Source organism: Heterodontus francisci, chromosome 11 (assembly GCF_036365525.1).
Source record: "Heterodontus francisci isolate sHetFra1 chromosome 11, sHetFra1.hap1, whole genome shotgun sequence".
In the NCBI taxonomy this organism is placed as follows: domain Eukaryota; kingdom Metazoa; phylum Chordata; class Chondrichthyes; order Heterodontiformes; family Heterodontidae; genus Heterodontus; species Heterodontus francisci.
Window position 1 is genome coordinate 20,502,317 of NC_090381.1, and position 20,496 is coordinate 20,522,812.

At 47.5% G+C, this 20,496-nt stretch overlaps 1 protein-coding gene across 2 annotated transcripts in view; it reads right to left on the bottom strand.

Annotated features, from left to right (window-relative positions):
- The window catches only part of d2hgdh (D-2-hydroxyglutarate dehydrogenase), a 69,686-nt gene that overhangs the window by 15,818 nt on the left and 33,372 nt on the right, over window positions 1-20,496 (bottom strand). For both annotated transcript variants that reach the window (XM_068041762.1, XM_068041763.1), the window contains one exon: window positions 6,889-7,054. In XM_068041762.1, the coding sequence (XP_067897863.1) occupies window positions 6,889-7,054 (166 nt within the window). The remainder of the gene's footprint in view (window positions 1-6,888; window positions 7,055-20,496) is intronic.

Below are 20,496 nucleotides of genomic sequence, written 5' to 3' on the forward strand. Positions count from 1 at the left end.
TCGTTTAAATAGCGACGGCACCGCCCATCTCCTTTAAATAGCTACGGCACCGCCCATCTCCATTAAATAGCTACGGCACCGCCCATCTCCATTAAATAGCTACGGCACCGCCCATCTCCTTTAAATAGCTACGGCACCGCCCATCTCCTTTAAATAGCTACGGCACCGCCCATCTCCTTTAAATAACTACGGCACCGCCCATCTCCTTTAAATAGCTACGGCACCGCCCATCTCCTTCAAATAGCTACGGCACCGCCCATCTCCATGAAATAGCTACGGCACCGCCCATCTCCATTAAATAGCTACGGCACCGCCCATCTCCTTTCAATAGCTACGGCTCCGCCCATCTCCTTTCAATAGCTACGGCTCCGCCCATCTCCTTTAAATAGCTACGGCACCGCCCATCTCCATTAAATACCTACGGCACCGCCCATCCCCTTTAAATAGCTACGGCACCGCCCATCTCCATTAAATAGCTACGGCACCGCCCAACTCCATTAAATAGCTACGGCACCGCCCATCTCCTTTAAATAGCTACGGCACCGCCCATCTCCTTTAAATAACTACGGCACCGCCCATCGCCATTAAATAGCTACGGCACCGCCCATCTCCTTTAAATAGCTACGGCACCGCCCATCTCCTTTAAATAGCTACAGCACCGCCCATCTCCTTTAAATAGCTACGGCACCGCCCATCTCGTTTAAATAACTACGGCACCGCCCATCGCCATTAAATAGCTACGGCACCGCCCATCTCCTTTAAATAGCTACGGCACCGCCCATCTCCTTTAAATAGCTACGGCACCGCCCAACTCCTTTAAATAGCTACGGCACCGCCCATCTCCTTTAAATAGCTACGGCACCGCCCATCTTCTTTAAATAGCTAAAGCACCGCCCATCTCCTTTAAATAGCTACGGCACCGCCCATCTCCTTTAAATAACTACGGCACCGCCCATCTCCTTTAAATAGCTAAAGCACCGCTCATCTCCTTTAAATAGCTAAAGCACCGCCCATCTCCTTTAAATAGCTACGGCACCGCCCATCTCCTTTAAGTAGCTACGGCACCGCCCATCTCCATTAAATAGCTACGGCACCGCCCATCTCCTTTAAATTGCTACGGCACCGCCCATCTCCTTTAAATAGCTACGGCACCGCCCATCTCCATTAAATAGCTACGGCACCGCCCATCTCCATTAAATAGCTACGGCACCGCCCATCTCCATTAAATAGCTACGGCACCGCCCATCTCCTTTAAATAGCTACGGCACCGCCCATCTCCATTAAATAGCTACGGCACCGCCCATCTCCTTTAAATAGCTACGGCACCGCCCATCTCCTTTAAATAACTACGGCACCGCCCATCTCCTTTAAATAGCTACGGCACCGCCCATCTCCTTTAAATAGCTACGGCACCGCCCATCTCCTTTAAATAACTACGGCACCGCCCATCTCCTTTAAATAGCGACGGCACCGCCCATCTCCTTTAAATAGCTACGGCACCGCCCATCTCAATTAAATAGCTACGGCACCGCCCATCTCCATTAAATAGCTACGGCACCGCCCATCTCCTTTAAATAGCTACGGCACCGCCCATCTCCTTTAAATAACTACGGCACCGCCCATCTCCTTTAAATAGCTACGGCACCGCCCATCTCCTTTAAATAGCTACGGCACCGCCCATCTCCATTAAATAGCTACGGCACCGCCCATCTGCATTGAATAGCTACGGCACCGCCCATCTCCATTAAATAGCTACGGCACCGCCCATCTCCTTTAAATAGCTACGGCACCGCCCATCTCCTTTAAATAGCTACGGCACCGCCCATCTCCTTTAAATAGCTAAAGCACCGCCCATCTCCTTTAAATAGCTAAAGCACCGCCCATCTCCTTTAAATAGCTGCGGCACCGCCCATCTCCTTTAAATAGCTAAAGCACCGCCCATCTCCTTTAAATAGCTATGGCACCACCCATCGCCTTTAAATAGCTAAAGCACCGCCCATCTCCTTTAAATAGCTACGGCACCGCCCATCTCCTTTAAATAGCTAAAGCACCGCCCATCTCCTTTAAGTAGCTACGGCACCGCCCATCGCCTTTAAATAGCTAAAGCACCGCCCATCTCCTTTAAATAACTACGGCACCGCCCATCTCCTTTAAATAGCTAAAGCACCGCCCATCTCCTTTAAATAGCTACGGCACCGCCCATCTCCTTTAAATAGCTAAAGCACCGCCCATCTCCTTTAAATAGCTACGGCACCGCCCATCTCCTTTCAATAACTACGGCACCGCCCATCTCCTTTAAATAGCTATGGCACCGCCCATCTCCTTTAAATAACTACGGAACCGCCCATCTCCTTTAAATAGCTACGGCACCGCCCATCTCCTTTAAATAGCTACAGCACCGCCCATTTCCTTTAAATAGCTACGGCACCGCCCATCTCCATTAAATAGCTACAGCACCGCCCATCTCCTTTAAATAACTACGGCACCGCCCATCTCCTTTAAATAGCTACGGCACCGCCCATTTCCTTTAAATAACTACGGCACCGCCCATCTCCTTTAAATAGCTACGGCACCGCTCATCTCCTTTAAATAGCTACGGCACCGCCCATCTCCTTTAAATTGCTACGGCACCGCCCATCTCCTTTAAATAGCTGCAGCACCGCCCATCTCCATTAAATAGCTACGGCACCGCCCATCTCCATTAAATAGCTACGGCACCGCCCATCTCCTTTAAATAGCTACGGCACCGCCCATCTCCTTTAAATAGCTACGGCACCGCCCATCTCCTTTAAATAACTACGGCACCGCCCATCTCCATTAAATAGCTACGGCACCGCCCATCTCCTTTAAATAGCTACGGCACCGCCCATCTCCTTTAAATAGCTACGGCACCGCCCATCTCCTTTAAATAGCTACGGCACCGCCCATCTCCTTTAAATAGCTACGGCACCGCCCATCTCCTTTAAATAACTACGGCACCGCCCATCTCCATTAAATAGCTACGGCACCGCCCATCTCCATTAAATAGCTCCGGCACCGCCCATCTCCATTAAATAGCTACGGCACCACCCATCTCCATTAAATAGCTACGGCACCGCCCATCTCCTTTAAATTGCTACGGCACCGCCCATCTCCTTTAAATAGCTGCGGCACCGCCCATCTCCATTAAATAGCTACGGCACCGCCCATCTCCATTAAATAGCTATGGCACCGCCCATCTCCTTTAAATAGCTACGGCACCGCCCATCTCCTTTAAATAGCTACGGCACCGCCCATCTCCTTTAAATAACTACGGCACCGCCCATCTCCATTAAATAGCTACGGCACCGCCCATCTCCTTTAAATAGCTACGGCACCGCCCATCTCCTTTAAATAGCTGCGGCACCGCCCATCTCCTTTAAATAGCTACGGCACCGCCCATCTCCATTAAATAGCTACGGCACCGCCCATCTCCTTTAAATAGCTACGGCACCGCCCATCTCCTTTAAATAGCTACGGCACCGCCCATCTCCTTTAAATAGCTACGGCACCGCCCATCTCCTTTAAATAACTACGGCACCGCCCATCTCCATTAAATAGCTACGGCACCGCCCATCTCCTTTAAATAGCTACGGCACCGCCCATCTCCTTTAAATAGCTACGGCACCGCCCATCTCCTTTAAATAGCTACGGCACCGCCCATCTCCTTTAAATAGCTACGGCACCGCCCATCTCCTTTAAATAGCTACAGCACCGCCCATCTCCTTTAAATAGCTACGGCACCACCCATCTCGTTTAAATAGCTACGGCACCGCCCATCTCCTTTAAATAGCTACGGCACCGCCCATCTCCATTAAATAGCTACGGCACCGCCCATCTCCATTAAATAGCTACGCCACCGCCCATCTCCTTTAAATAGCTACGGCACCGCCCATCTCCTTTAAATAGCTACGGCACCGCCCATCTCCTTTAAATAACTACGGCACCGCCCATCTCCTTTAAATAGCTACGGCACCGCCCATCTCCTTTAAATAGCTACGGCACCGCCCGTCTCCTTTAAATAGCTACGGCACCGCCCATCTCCATTAAATAGCTACGGCACCGCCCATCTCCTTTAAATAGCTACGGCACCGCCCATCTCGTTTAAATTGCTACGGCACCACCCATCTCCTTTAAATAGCTACGGCACCGCCCATCTCCTTTAAATAGCTAAAGCACCGCCCATCTCCTTTAAATAGCTACGGCACCGCCCATCTCGTTTAAATAGCTACGGCACCGCCCATCTCCTTTAAATAACTACGGCACCGCCCATCTCCTTTAAATAGCTACGGCACCGCCCATCTCCTTTAAATAGCTACGGCACCGCCCATCTCCTTTAAATAACTACGGCACCGCCCATCTCCTTTAAATAGCTACAGCACCGCCCATCTCCTTTAAATAGCTACAGCACCGCCCATCTCCTTTAAATAGCTACAGCACCGCCCATCTCCTTTAAATAGCTACGGCACCGCCCATCTCCTTTAAATAGCTACGGCACCGCCCATCTCCTTTAAATAGCTACGCACCATCCATCTCCTTTAAATAGCTACGGCACAGAAGGCGGCCATTCAGCCCATCATTCCATGTCGACTCTCCACGAAGCATTTCAGTCAGTTCCACACACCCCTCTCGATCTCCAAAGTCCTGCAAGTTTATCTCCTTCAAGTGCCCATCCAATTTCCCTCTAAGTCATTGACTGTCTCAGCTTCCACCACCGTTGTGGGCAGTGGGTTTCAGGTCATTAGTGGGCATTAATTGGAGTTTTGCCTGTACACATATATATAGGAGCAAATTGAAAGAGGTGTTGTTGGTTGGAGGTGCATGATATGTAATGTACGTCTCTATAAATAAACACTTGTTAAATGTATAAAAACTAGGCTCCAGTTCTGTCCTTTAATTCCAGGCAATCTGTCTTTACCAAGGAAGAATACGCTACCAAAGTCATGGTGAAAAAGGAGGTAGTTGAAATACTGGATCGGCTAAAAAGGATAAAGAGGTACTAGAATGGCTAAAATGAATAAGTCACCAGAACTGGATGGGATGCATCTGAGGATACTGAGGGAAGTAAGGGTAGAAATTGCAAAGATACTGGCCATAATCTTCCAATCCTCCTTAGATACAGGGGTGGTGCCAGAGGACTGAGAATTGCAAATGTTACACCCTGTTCAAAAAAGGGTGTAAGGATAAACCCATCAACTACAGACCAGTCAGTTTAACTTTGGTGATGGGCAAGGTTTTAGAAATGATGATCCGGGACAAAAGTAACAGTCAATTGGACAAGTGTGGAATAATTAAGCAAAGCCAGCACACATTTGTTAAAGGAAAATCGTGTTTAAGATTAGATTAGATTAGATTAGAGATACAGCACTGACTGAAACAGGCCGTTTGGCCCACCGATTGAGTTTTTTGATGAGGTAACCGAGAGGGTTGATGAGGGTAGTACGGTTGATATGGTGTACATGGACTTCCAAAAGGTATTTGATACAGTGCCACATAATAGACTTGCCAGCAAAGTTGAAGCCCCTGGAACAAAAGGGGCAGTGGCAGCATGGATACAAAGTTGGCTGAGTGATAGGAAACAGGGGAGTGGTGAAAGGTTATTTTTTGGAGGAAGGTAAACAGTGGTGTTTCCCAGAGGCCGCTACTAGGACCACTGCTTTTCTAGACGTATATTAATGGCTTAAGCTTGGGTGCACAGGGATAGTCATAAACTTCAAGAGGACAGACAGGCTGGTGGAATGGGCGGACACATGGCAGATGAAATTTAATGCAGAGAAGTGCAAAGTGATACATTTTCGTAGGAAGAACAAAGATAGGCAATATAAAATAATGGATACAATTCTAAACGGGCTGCAGGAACAGAGACACATGGGGTATGTGTGCACAAATGATTGAAGGTGGCAGGGCAGATTGAGGAAGTGGTTAAAAAGGCATACTGGATCCTGGGCTTTATAAATAGAGGCATAGAGTACAAAAGCAAGGAAGTTATGATGAGCCTTTATAAAACACTGGTTTGGCCTCAACTGGAGTATTGTGCCCAATTCTAGGCACCGCAACTTAGGAAGGATGTGAAGGCTTTAGAGAGGGTGCAAAAACAAAATTATGAGAACGTTTCCAAAGATGAGGGATTTCAGTGACAAGGATAGATTGAAGAAGCTGGAGCTGTTCTCCTTACAGAAGAGGAGATTTGAAAGAGATGTAGAAGATCATGAAGGGCCTAGTCAGAGTAGATAAAGAGAAACTGCTCCCATTGATGGAAAGCTCAAGAAGCAGAGGACACAGTATTAAAGTGATTGGCAAAAGAACCAAAGGCAACATGAGGAAAAACTTTTTTATGCAGCGAATGCTTACGATCTAGAATGCACTGCCTGAAAGGGTGGTGGAGGCAGATTCAATATTGGCTTTCAAAAGGGAACTGGATAAGCACCTGAAGGGGGAAAATTTGCAGGGGCTACGGGGAAAAGGTGGGGGAGTGAGACTAGCTAAATTGCTCTTGCAGAGAGCAGCATGGACATGATGGGCAGAATGGCCTCCTTCTATGCTGTAACCATTCTATGATTCAACGGCACTGCCTCTCACCTTTAAATAGTGAAGGTGTCATCCCTCTCTTTTAATTATTGATAGGATCACCCCTTGCCTTTAAATAATGATGGCCTTGCTCTTTACTTTTAAATACACACTTGGATGAACCGCCACCTCCCATGGGAACCGCTGCCCCAGCATGAGTCAGCATCTTCAGGACAGGATTGCAATATTACAGGAATGGAAACAAAAATAAAACAGAAACAAATCACAAGAAAACAAGTCACACTGACCCTCCAGGAGCCACCCTCGCCCTTCCCAAATAAGCAGCACACCAGTCAATCTCACCAAGGTGCCCGTAGCCAACGACACGCTTAGCCCTCACCCCCAGTCTGCTCTTCATATCGATGACAATCTCGTAGATTCTCTCCAGCGGTAACGATACGTCATATTTGTACACAAAGCCGTCACGGACCAGTGCTTCGGTGATGCGTTCCCGCAGAGCCCAGAGCGCCTGCAGGAGAAGAATATAAAACCCATTAGAGTACACAGAATCTCTGGCTTAGGAACATGTCTTCTTCAATCCTCCAAATAAACCATGACTGACTGATCCAGGCACCATATCCCCTTTTGGGGTTTAACTGCGAGATGAATGTTTTCTCCACGATGTGCTTTGCAATGCCACAGAGACAATGGGCCAAAAGGCCTCCTTCTCTGCTGTAAACCAAGCTTCAAGTCACTTACTGATTCGTGTGCCCTCTGAGCAGGTTTAGTTGCTCCAGCAATTTACAGATCAGAGAAAGAGAAGAGGTTCGATATACAAACAGACTACAGTGAAGGGTCAGACCTACATTAGCGGTCAGGCAGATTTACATGAAAGAGCTCCTTATAGAGATTGGGAAAATTCCCAAGAGTCCAACTTAAACAAAGCAATTACTTCCTCTTGTTTGTACTCACCTGCCCAGTTACTCCTGATATTTCAGGATCTGAGTAACCATTCGAAGCCAGTGAGTAGGTCGCTGAGGGAGCCTTCACACCAGCCTCAGAGCTCACACTCATTCAAAGGGATCATTGGTTTGTGTGCTGGGAAAGCTGGCTGTGTGTTCAAACACCAAAATGTAGTGGACAGTACAGACTGATGGACACTATACAAGGGCAATTTTAATCTAACTTGCCTGTTGGGAAACTGGCGGCATGAGTAGTTTTACATCCTGCCTCAATTTACTCCATTAAAGTCAATGTAAGATCAGGTGGGGTGTAAATCGGGAGTCCAACCCTAACCCATTTGTTTCCCGCCAGGCGAGTGGGGTTAAAATTACCCGTTGCATTAGTTACCTTTCTAAATGGCCCAGGGCCATCCCATATATACATCCATCGGTTTTGATTCAAGCCTGAAATCCAACACATTGCAATGTTACGACAGGTTTCATAATATGGATTCTCACACAGCCCCAGATCACTAGATAAGCTAAATTTGTTTTATGAGGTACGCTCCTTGCTTGGTAATGCTGCAGCCACTAAAATAGTGTCCTGGGAATATGATCAACAAAGTGTATCATAATCAGCCATATAGCTCTCCAGTCCTATGCTTTCTGCAAATAACATTACAGCCTGATTAAAGTAAAGTGCGATTATAGCAAACCTTTCACTATGATGAACTCTTTCAGAGGTCTTTGCCCAAGTGTGCTACAGTGAAAGGAGATCAAACCTCAATAAAAACTGCTTTGGCCATCCCACATTTGTGATAAGGTGTCCTCCTCCATCTGTTTGTAATCTGCACAATCTAGGTAAAAGTACCCTCTCACTCGGGCTCAGGCAAAAACTGCCACCATACCTTTGTATTCTGCTTATCATTTTTCCTGAGCCGCACAGAAAGATAATCTGTGGAATAGCAAAGCATTCATTATAGATATGCACATGTCCCACAAGTTGTGAGCAGGAGTAATATAGACACTAAACGTCTAAAGACACAAGAGGTGAGACCCTAAATATTTTATGCAATTCATCCCGAACATCTGAAATTCTATACTGAACACCACAAGCTGACAGATTGGACACATTGCTGCATAAATATTCTACTCTGTAGTGCTAGAGCAAGAAAACATTCAGTCCATATTTTCCACATCAGATCCACAGTCTTTTTCCCAATATCCCCCCATTTAAAGCCCTTAAATATTGAGACGTGCACAGTAAGGGGGTCTAGATATAAGCAAGTGCATGGAAAGGGGTTAGAGATAGAATAAGAGGCACAGTATGGGGTTAGAGATAGAGACAGGTGCACTGTAAGGGGTTAAGTAAAAAGAGCGCATTAACATTTTTGCCAAGTAAAATCAAGGAAGCCCAAAGATTTTTTATAAATACATAAAGAGCGAGAGGAATTAGGAACCATAAGGGTAACCTGTGTGTCGAGACAGAGAACACTGGTATGCTTCTTAATGAATACTTTGTTTTCACAAACGAGAGGGACAATACAAACATTGCAATCAAGGAGGATCAGTGTGAAATATTAGATGAAATTAACATAGTGACAGGTAAGTATTAAGGGGTTTAGTATCTTTGAAGGTGGATAAATCCCCAGGCCCAGATAAAATGTATCCTAGGCTAAGGGAAGCAAGAGAAGAAATAGCGTGGCACCTATCATCACTTTCCAATCCTCTCTACAGGCGAGGTGCCAGAGGACTGGAGGACAGCTAACGTTGTACCATTGCTTAAATAGGGAGAAAAGGATAGACCAAGTAATTACAGGCCAATCAGCCTAACCTCCTTGGTGGGAAAATTATTTGAAAAAATTCTGAGGGACAGGATAAATTTTCATTTAGAAAGGCATGGAGTAAACAAAGACAATCAGCACAGATTTGATAAGGGAACGTCGTGTCTGAGTAACATGATTGAATTTTTTGAAGAACTTTTGAAGGAGGGTCAACGAGGGTAGCACATTTATTGTACTCGATATGGATTTCAAGAAGGCTTTTGATAAGGTCTCATAAGACAGACTGGTCATGAAAGTAAAAACACATCTGGTTCACTAATGTCCTTTCGGGAAAGAAATCTGCTGTCCTTACCTGGTCTGGCCTACATGTGACTCCAGAATCACAGCAATGTGGTTGGCTCTTAACTGCCCTCTGAAATGGCCTAGCAAGCCACTCAATTGTAAAGGGAAATTTAGGGTTGGACAACAAATGCTGGCTTTGCCAGCGACGCCCGTATCCCATATGAAAAGAGTTTTTTAAAAATCCCATGGGATCCAAGGCAAAGTTGGAACCAAAATTAGCTCAGAGGCAGGAAGCAAAGGATAATTTATTTTATTCGTTCACAGGATGTGAGTGTCGCTGGCTAGGCCAGCATTTGTTGCAAATCCTGAACTGCCCTTGAGAAGGTGGTGGTGAGCGGCCTTCTTGAACCGCTGAAGTTCTTGGGGTGGTAGTAAACCCACAGTACTGTTAGGAAGGGAATTCCAAGATTTTGACCCAGCGACAGTGAAGGAACAGCGATATAGTTCCAAGTCAGGATGCTGTTTGGCTTGGAGGGGAACTTGCAGGTGGTGGTGTTCCCATGCATTCGCTGCCCTTGTCCTTCTAGGCGGTAGAGGTCGCGGGTTTGGACGGTGCTGTCAAAAGAGCCTTGATGAGTTGCTGCAGTGCATCTTGTAGATGGTACACACTGCTGCCACTATGCGTCGGTGGTGGACGGAGTGAATGTTGAGGGTGGTGGATGGGGTGCCAATCAAGCAGGCTGCTTTGTCCTGGATTGAGTTTCTTGAGTGTTGTTGGAGCTGCACTCATCCAGGCAAATGGACAGTATTCCATCACACTCCTGACTTGTGCCTTGTAGATGGTGGACAGGCACTGGGGAGTCAGGAGGTGAGTTACTCACCACAGAATTCCTAGCCTCTGACCTGCTCTTGTCACAACAGCATTTATGTGGCTGGTCCAGTTCAGTTTCTGGTCAATGGTAACCCCCAAGATGTTGATAGTGGGGGATTCAGCGATGGTAATGTCATTAAATGTCATGGGGAGATGGTTAGATTCTCTCTTCTTTGAGATAGTCATTGCCTGGCACTTGTGTGGCGCAAATGTTACTTGCCATTTATCAGCCCAAGCTTGGATGTTGTCCAGGTCTTGCTGCATCTGGACATGGGCTGCTTCAGTATCTGAGGAGTCACAAATGGTGAACATTGTGCAATCACGAGTGAACATCCCCATTTCTGACCTTATGGAGGCAAGGTCATTGATGAAGCAGCTGAAGATGGTCAGGCCTAGGACAGTATCCTGAGGAACTCCTCCAGTGATGCCCTGGGACTGAGATGATTGACCTCCAACAACCATCTTCCTTTGTGCTAGGTATGACTCCAACCAGCGGAGAGCTTTCCCCTGATTACTACTGACTCCAGTTTTGATCGGGCTCCTTGATGCCATACTCAGTAAAATACTGCCTTGATGTCAAGTGCGGTCACACTTACATCATCTCTGGAGTTCCCCTCTTTTGGACCAAGACTGTAATGATGTCAGGAGCTGAGTGGCCCTGGTGGAACCCAAACTGAGTATCAATGAACAGGTTATTGCTGAGCAAGTGCAGCTTGACAGCACTGTTGACAACCCCTTCCATCACTTTGCTGATGATCAAGAGTAGACTGATAGAGCGGTAATTGGCCGGGTTGGATTTGTCCTGCTTTTTGTGGATAGCAAATACCTGGGGAATTTTCCACATTGTCGAGCAGATGCCATTGTTGTAGCTGTACTGGAACAGCTTGGCTAGGGGCATGGCTAGTTCTGGAGCACAAGTCCTCAGTAATATTGCCAGAATGTTGTCAGGACCCATAGCCTTTGCAGTATTGCCTTCAGCCAGTTCTTGATATCAGGTGGAGTGAATCGGATTGGCTGAAGACTGGCATCTGTGATGCTGGGGACCTCAGAAGGAGGCTGAGATGGATCATCCACTCGGCACTTCTGGCTGAAGATTGATGCAAATGCTTCAGGTTTGTCTTTTGCACTGATGTGCTGGGCTGTCCCATCGTTGAGGATGGGGCTATTTGTGGAGCCTCCTCCTCCTGTTAGTTGTTTAATTGTCCACCACCATTCATGACTGGATGTGGCAGGACTGCAGATAAAGATCTGATCCGTTGGTTGTGGGATCACTTAGCCTTGTCTATCACATGCTGCTTCTGCTGTTTGGCATGCAAATAGTCCTGTTGTAGCTTCTCCAGGCTGACACCTCATCTTTAGCTATGCCTGGTGCTGCTCCTGGCATGCCCTCCTGCACTCTTCATTGAACCAGGGTTGGTCCCCCAGCTTGATGATCATGGTCGAGTGGGGGATATGTCGGGCCATGAGATTACAGATTTTGGTTGAATGCAATTCTGCTGCTGCTGATGGCCCACAGCGCCAATTTTGAGTTGCTAGATCTGTTCAAAATCTATCCTAGTTAGAATGGTGGTAGTGCCACACAACACAATAGTGGGTACCCTCAATGTGAGGACGGGACTTTGTCTCCACTGTGTGGTGGTCACTCCTTCCAGTACTGTCATTGACAGATGCATTTGCGACGGGTAGATTGGTGAGGACAAGGTCAAGTAGGTATTTCCCTCTTGTTGGTTCCCTCATCACCTGCCGCAGAACCAGTCCAGCAGCTACGTCCTTTAGGACACAGCCAGCTCGGTCAGTCGTGATAATAATGAGCCTCTCTTGGTGATGGACGTTGTAGCTCCTCCGCCTTGCTACCCTCAGTGTTTCTTCCAACTGGCGTTCAACATGGAGAAACACTGATTTGCCATGAGACTTCATGGAGAAGGAGTCAATGTTGAAGACTCCCAGGGCAACTCCCTCCAGACTGTATACCAGGTGCCGCCACCTCTGCTGGGTCAGTCCTGCCGGTGGGACAGGACATACCCAGGGATGGTGATGGTGGTGTCAGGGACATTGTCTGCAAGGTATGATTCCTTTAGTATGACTACGTCAGGCTGTTTCTTGAGTAGTCTGTGGGACAGCTCTCCCAATTTTGGCACAAGCCCCCAGATGTTAGTAAGGAGGACTTTGGACGGTCGACAGGGCTGGTCTTGATGTTGTCGTTTCCAGTGCCTAGGTCAATGCCGGGTGGTCCGTCTGGTTTCATTCCTTTTCTTACACTTTGTAGCTGTTTGATACAACTGAGTGGCTTGCTAGGCCATTTCAGAGGGCATTAAGAGTCAACCACATTGCTGTGTGTCTGGAGTCACATGTAGATCAGACCAGGCAAGGACAGAGGATTTCCTTCCCTAAAGGACATTAGTGAACCAAATGGGTTTTGACAATAGACAATGGTTTCATGGTCAGGACTAGAGTCGCTTTTAATTCCAGATTTTTTAATTGAATTCAAATTGCACCATCTGCCATGGTGGGATTCGAACTCATGTCCCCAGAGCATTAGCCTGCGGCTAGTTTTGGTTGCAGCAGCTTGGACAGAAGCAGAGGTACGGAGTGAACTTACAGCTGGGAGGTCAATTTCAGTGTAAGTTAAAAGTTAATTCCCTTTTGTTTTCGGAGGACCAGGGGACTGCTGGGTAAGTGAAAACTATATATTTAGGCGGTGGCTGTACCCGAGACACTACACATGTAGTGTCTCCCACCCACCCTTCTCCTCTAACCAAAAAAAAGGACTCTGGTGTGTTGATAAGGTAAGCTTTTTATTTAAAAAGTTCTGTCCGTCGGATTGCTAAGCTAACAAGTTTTGACTTTTTTTGGGGGGGTTTTTCAGTAGATCTGTTGGGAATTTAGAATAGTGGGAATGGAGGTTAAGGCAGTTGTATGTTCCTCCTGTAGAATGTGGGAAGTAAGGGTCGCCAAGAGTGTCCCTGCTGACTGCATCTGCGGGAAGTGCACCCAACTCCAGCTCCTCGAGAACCGCGTTAGGGAACTGGAGCTGGAGCTGGATGAACTTCGGATCATTCGGGAGGCGGAGGGGGTTATTGAGAGGAGTTATGGGGAGGTAGTCACACCTCAGGTAAAAGAAGTAGGTAGATGGGTTACCGTCAGGGGAAGGAGAGGGAACCAGCAGGCAGTGCAGGGATCCCCTGTGGCTGTTTCCCTCAACAACAGGTATACCGTTTTGGATACTGTTGCGGGGGACGACTTACCAGGGGTAAGCAATGGGGTACAGGTCTCTGGCACAGAGTCTGTCCCTGTTGCTCAGAAGGGAAGGGGGAAGAGGAGCAGAGCATTAGTCATTGGGGACTCCATAGTTAGGGGAACAGATAGGAGGTTCTGTGAGAACGAGAGAGACTCACGGTTGGTGTGTTGCCTCCCAGGTGCCAGGGTTCGTGATGTCTCGGATCGTGTTTTTGGGATCCTTAAGGGGGAGGGGGAGCAGCCCCAAGTCGTGGTCCACATAGGCACCAACGACATAGGTAGAAAGAGAGATGGGGATTTAAGGCAGAAATTCAGGGAGCTAGGGTGGAAGCTTAGAGCGAGAACAACCAGAGTTGTTATCTCTGGGTTGTTGCCCGTGCCACGTGATAGCGAAGTGAGGAATAGGGAGAGAGAGGAGTTGAACACGTGGCTGCAGGGATGGTGTAGGAGGGAGGGTTTTGGTTTCCTGGATAATTGGGGCTCTTTCTGGGGTAGGTGGGACCTCTACAAACAGGATGGTCTTCACCTGAACCAGAGGGGTACCAATATCCTGGGGGGGGGAGATTTGCTAGTGCTCTTCGGGGGAGTTTAAACTAATTCAGCAGGGGAATGGGAACCAAAATTGCAGTTCCAGTGTACAGGATGTTGAGAGTAGTGAGGTCAGGGCTAAGGTTACAAGGACGCAAGAGGGCACTGGCAAGCAAGAACTTGGTTTAAAGTGTGTCTACTTCAACGCCAGGAGCATCCGGAATAAGGTGGGTGAGCTTGCAGCATGGGTTGGTACCTGGGATCTCGATGTAGTGGCCATTTCGGAGACATGGGTAGAGCAGGGGCAGGAATGGATGTTGCAGGTTCCGGGATTTAGATGTTTCAGTAAGAACAGAGAAGATGGTAAAAGAGGAGGGGGTGTGGCATTGTTAATCAAGGAGAGTATTACAGCGGCAGAAAGGACGTTTGAGGACTCGTCTACTGAGGTAGTATGGGCCGAGGTTAGAAACAGGAGAGGAGAGGTCACCCTGTTGGGAGTCTTCTATAGACCTCCGAATAGTTCCAGAGATGTAGAGGAAAAAATAGCGAAGATGATTCTCGACAGGGGCGAGAGTAACAGAGTAGTTGTTATGGGGGACTTTAACTTTCCAAATATTGACTGGAAATACTATAGTTCGAGTACTTTAGATGGGTCAGTTTTTGTCCAGTGTGTGCAGGAGGGTTTTCTGACACAGTATGTAGACAGGCCAACCAGGGGCGATGCCACATTGGATTTTAGATTAGATTAGATTGGAGATACAGCACTGAAACAGGCCCTTCGGCCCACCGTGTCTGTGCCGAACATCAACCACCCATTTATACTAATCCTACACTAATCCAATATTCCTACCAAACATCCCCGCCTGTCCCTATATTTCCCTACCACCTACCTATACTAGTGACAATTTTTTTTTTTTATCATGGCCAATTTACCTATCAACCTGCAAGTCTTTTGGCTTGTGGGAGGAAACCGGAGCACCCGGAGAAAACCCACGCAGACACAGGGAGAACTTGCAAACTCTACACAGGCAGTACCCAGAATCGAACCCGGGTCGCTGGAGCTGTGAGGCTGCGGTGCTAACCACTGCGCCACTGTGCAACCCTAGTACTGGGTAATGAACCCGGCCAGGTGTTAGATTTAGATGTAGGTGAGCACTTTGGTGATAGTGATCACAATTCGGTTAGGTTTACCTTAGCGATGGGCAGGGACAGGTATATACCGCAGGGCAAGAATTATAGCTGGGGGAAAGGAAATTATGATGCGATTAGGCAAGATTTAGGATGCATAGGATGGGAAAGGAAACTGCAGGGGATGGGCACAATCGAAATGTGGAGCTTATTCAAGGAGCAGCTACTGCGTGTCCTTGATAAGTATGTACCTGTGAGGCAGGGAGGAAGTTGTCAAGCGAGGGAGCCATGGTTTACTAAAGAAGTTGAAGTGCTTGTCAAAAGGAAGAAGGCGGCTTATGTTAGGATGAGACGTGAAGGCTCAGTTCGGGCGCTTGAGAGTTACAAGCAAGCCAGGAAGGATCTAAAGGGAGAGCTAAGAAGAGCACGAGAAGTCATTGGCGGATAGGATCAAGGAAAACCCTAAGGCTTTCTATAGGTATATCAGGAATAAAAGAATGACTAGAGTTAGATTAGGGCCAATCAAGGATAGTAGTGGGAAGTTGTGTGTGGAATCAGAGGAGATAGGGGAAGCGTTAAATGAATATTTTTCGTCAGTATTTACAGTAGAGAAAGAAAATGTTGTCGAGGAGAATACTGAGATTCAGACTACTAGGTTAGATGGGATTGAGGTTCACAAGGAGGAGGTGTTAGCAATTTTGGAAAGTGTGAAAATAGTTAAGTCCCCTGGGCCAGATGGGATTTATCCTAGGATTCTCTGGGAAGCCAGGGAGGAGATTGCAGAGCCTTTGTCCTTGATCTTTATGTTGTCATTGTCGACAGGAATAGTGCCGGAAGACTGGAGGATAGCAAATGTTGTCCCCTTGTTCAAGAAGGGGAGTAGAGACAGCCCTGGTAATTATAGACCTGTGAGCCTTACTTCGGTTGTGGGTAAAATGTTGGAAAAGGTTATAAGAGACAGGATTTATAATCATCTTGAAAAGAATAAGTTCATTAGCGATAGTCAGCACGGTTTTGTGAAGGGTAGGTCGTGCCTCACAAACCTTATTGAGTTTTTCGAGAAGGTGACCAAACAGGTGGATGAGGGTAAGCAGTGGATGTGGTGTATATGGATTTCAGTAAGGCGTTTGATAAGGTTTGCCACGGTAGGCTATTGCAGAAAATACGGAAGTATGGGGTTGAAGGTGATTTAGAGCTTTGGATCAGAAATTGGCTAGAAGACAGAGGGTGGTGGTTGATGGCAAATGTTCATCCTGGGGTTTAGTTACTAGTGGTGTACCGCACGGATCTGTTTTGGGGCCACTGCTGTTTGTCATTTTTATAAATGACCTGGAAGAGGGTGTAGAAGGGTGGGTTAGTAAATTTGCGGATGACACTAAGGTCGGTGGAGTTGTGGATAGTACCGAAGGATGTTGTAGGGTACAGAGGGACATAGATAGGCTGCAGAGCTGGGCTGAGAGATGGCAAATGGAGTTTAATGCGGAAAAGTGTGAGGTGATTCACTTTGGAAGGAGTAACAGGAATGCAGAGTACTGGGCTAATGGGAAGATTCTTGGTAGTGTAGATGAACAGAGAGATCTTGGTGTCCAGGTACATAAATCCCTGAAAGTTGCTACCCAGGTTCATAGGGCTGTTAAGAAGGCATATGGTGTGTTAGCTTTTATTAGTAGGGGGATCGAGTTTCGGAGCCACGAGGTCATGCTGCAGCTGTACAAAACTCTGGTGAGACCGCACCTGGAGTATTGCGTGCAGTTCTGGTCACCGCATTATAGGAAGGACGTGGAAGCTTTGGAAAGGGTGCAGAGGAGATTTACTAGGATGTTGCCTGGTATGGAGGGAAGGTCTTACGAGGAAAGGCTGAGGGACTTGAGGTTGTTTTCGTTGGAGAGAAGGAGGAGGAGAGGTGACTTAATAGAGACATATAAGATAATCAGAGGGTTAGATAGGGTGGATAGTGAGAGTCTTTTTCCTCGGATGGTGATGGCAAACACGAGGGGACATAGCTTTAAGTTGAGGCGTGATAGATATAGGACAGATGTTAGAGGTAGTTTCTTTACACAGAGAGTAGTAGGGGCGTGGAACGCCCTGCCTGCAACAGTAGTAGACTCTCCAACTTTAAGGGCATTTAAGTGGTCATTGGATAGACATATGGATGAAAATGGAATAGTGTAGGTCAGATGGTTTCACAGGTCGGCGCAACATCGAGGGCCGAAGGGCCTGTACTGCGCTGTAATGTTCTAATCTGATTCTAAACTAGATCAGAGACATTACCACGATGTCACCACCTACCCACAAGTAGTCCTGTGTTGTAGCTTCATCAGGCTGAAACCTCATTTTTAGGCAGGCCTTGAGCTGCTTCTGGCATGCCCTCCTGCACTCTTCACTGAACCAGAGTTGGTCCCCCGGCTTGATGGTTATAGTAGAGTGGGGCACGTGCCAGGCCATGAGGTTACAGATTGTGGTTGAATACAATTCTGCTGCTGATGGCCCACAGCACCACATGGATGCCCAGTTTTGAGTTGCTAGATCTGTTCGAAATCTATCCTATTTAGCACAGTGGTAGTGTCACACAACATAATGGTAGGCTAATAAAAACAAGAAATGCTGGAAATACTCAGCAGGTCTGGCAGCATCTGTGAAGAGAGACGCAGAGTTAATGTTTCAGGTTAGTGACCCTTCATCAGAACTGGCAAATGTTAGAAATGTAATAGGTTTTAAGCAAATAAAGCAGGGGTGGGGCAAGAGATAACAAAAAGGTGTTGATAGGACATAGGGTCACAGAGAATAACTGACAAGAAGGTCATGTAGCAAAGGCAAATAGTATGTTAATGGTGTGCTAATAGACAAAGCTTTAGTGCAGAGAGGGTGTTAATTGACAGAATAACGAACAGCCCTGGCCCAAAACACAAACATGAAAAAAAAGTGGGTAGGCACATGGTAAAAAACTGAATGATGAAACAAACTACAAATAAACAAAGAAAAAAGAAAAAAGAAAAAATAACTAAAAATAAATAGGGGGGCCCCTCATGCTCTGGAATTAATGAACTCAATGTTCAGTCCGGCAGGCTGTAGCGTGCCTAATCGGTAAATGAGATGCTGTTCCTTGAGCATGCTTTGATGTTCACTGGAACACTGCAGCAAGCCCAGGACAGAGATGTGAGCATGAGAGCAGGGGGGATGTGTTGAAATGGCAAACAACCGGAAGCTCGGGATCGTGCTTTCGGACTGAGCAGAGGTGTTCCGTAAAGCGGTCACCCAATCTGCGTTTGGTCTCCCCTGTGTAGAGGAGACCACATTGTGAGCAGCGAATACAGTATACTACATTGAAAGAAGTACAAGTAAATCGCTGCTTCAACTGAAAGGAGTGTTTGGGGCCTTGGATAGTTAGGAGAGATGAGGTAAAAGGGCATGTGTTACCCCTCCTGCGATTGCATGGGAAGGTGTCGTGGGAAGGGGACAAGGTGTTGGGGGTAATGGAGGAGTGGACCAGGGTGTCGCAGAGGGAACGATCCCTTCGGAATGCTGACAGGGGAAGGGAGGGGAAGATGTGTTTGGTAGTGGCATCACGCTGGACATGGCAGAAATGGCGGAGGATGATCCTTTGGATGTGGAGGCTGGTGAGGTGAAAAGTGAGGACAAGGGGAACCCTGTCATGGTTCTGGGAGGGAGGGGAAGGGGTGAGGGTAGAGGTGCGGGAAATGAGCCGGACACGGTTGAGGGCCCTGTCAACCACAGTGGGGGGCAATCCTCGGCTGAGGAAAAAGGTAGACATATCAGAAGCGCTGTCATGGAAGGTTGCATCATCAGAGCAGATGCATCGGAGCCGGAGAAACTGGAAGAATGGAATGGAGTCCTTGCAGAAGGCAGGGTGTGAAGAAGTGTAGTCGAGGTAGGTGTGGGAGTCGGTGGGCTTATAATGAATATTAGTAGACAGCCTATCCCCAGAGATGGAGATAGAGACGTTGAGGAAAAGAAGGTAAGTGTCAGAGATGGACCATGTAAAGGTAAGAGAAGGGTGGAAATTGGAAGCAAAGTTGATGACGTTTTCCAGTTCGTGGCGGGAGCAGGAAACGGCACCGACAAACAGTCATCAACAAACCGGAAAAAGAGTTGAGGGAGAAGGCCTGAATAGGAGTGGAACAAGGAATGTTCGACAGATCCCACAAAAAGACAGGCATAACTAGGACCCATGCAGGTACCCATAGCAACACCTTTTACTTGAAGGAAGTGGAGGAATGTGGTGGACGGGGACTGGTTGGACTTCTGTTCAAGGAAGAAGCAGCAAGCGCTCAAACCGTCCCGGTGGGGGATGGAGGTGCAGAGAGATTGGACGTCCATAGTGAAGAGGAGGTGATTGGGGGCCAGGAGACTGGAAATTGTCAAAATGATGTCGGGCATCAGAAGAGTCATGGATGTATGTGGGAAGAGACCAGGGAAGAAAAGATAGAGTCAAGATAGGAAGAAATAAGTTCAGTGGGGCAGGAGCAGGCTGACACAATGGCTCTGCCAGGACAGTCCCGTTTATGGATTTTAGGAAGGAGGTAGAAGCAGGCTGTCCAGGGTTGCAGGACTATGAGGTTGGAAGCTGTAGAGGGAAGATCTCCAGAAGAGATGAGGTCAGTGACAGTCCTATGGACAGTAGCTTGATGTTCGGTGGTGGGGTCATGGTCCAGAGGGAGGTAGGAAGAAGTGTCTGAGAGTTGGCGCTGAGCTTCTGCAAGGTAGAGGTCGGTACGCCAGACAACAACAGCACCACCCTTGTCTGCAGGTTTGATGTCAATGTTGGGGTTAGACCTGAGAGAACGGAATGCAGCAAGTTCAGAGGGGGACAGGTTAGATGAGTGAAGGGGGCAGAGTAATTGAGACGGCTGATGTCTCGCCGACAGTTTTCAATGAAAAGATCAAGAACAGGTAAGAGGCCAGAGGGAGGGATCCAGACAGAGGGAGAATGCTGGAGGTGCGTGAATGGGTTTGCTGGTCAGGGGGAGGGCTCCTGGTCAAAGAAGTGAGGCAGAAGGCGATGGAAGAAGAGCTCAACATCATGCCGAGCACGAAATTCATTGAGGTGGGGGCGTAAGGGGATAAAACTGAGTCTTTTGCTGAGTACAGAATGTTCAGTGTCAGAGAGGGGAAGGTCAGAGGGTATAGTGAATACACAGAAAGTGGTCAGATCAGAAGGGGTGGGGTCAGAGGGAAGAAG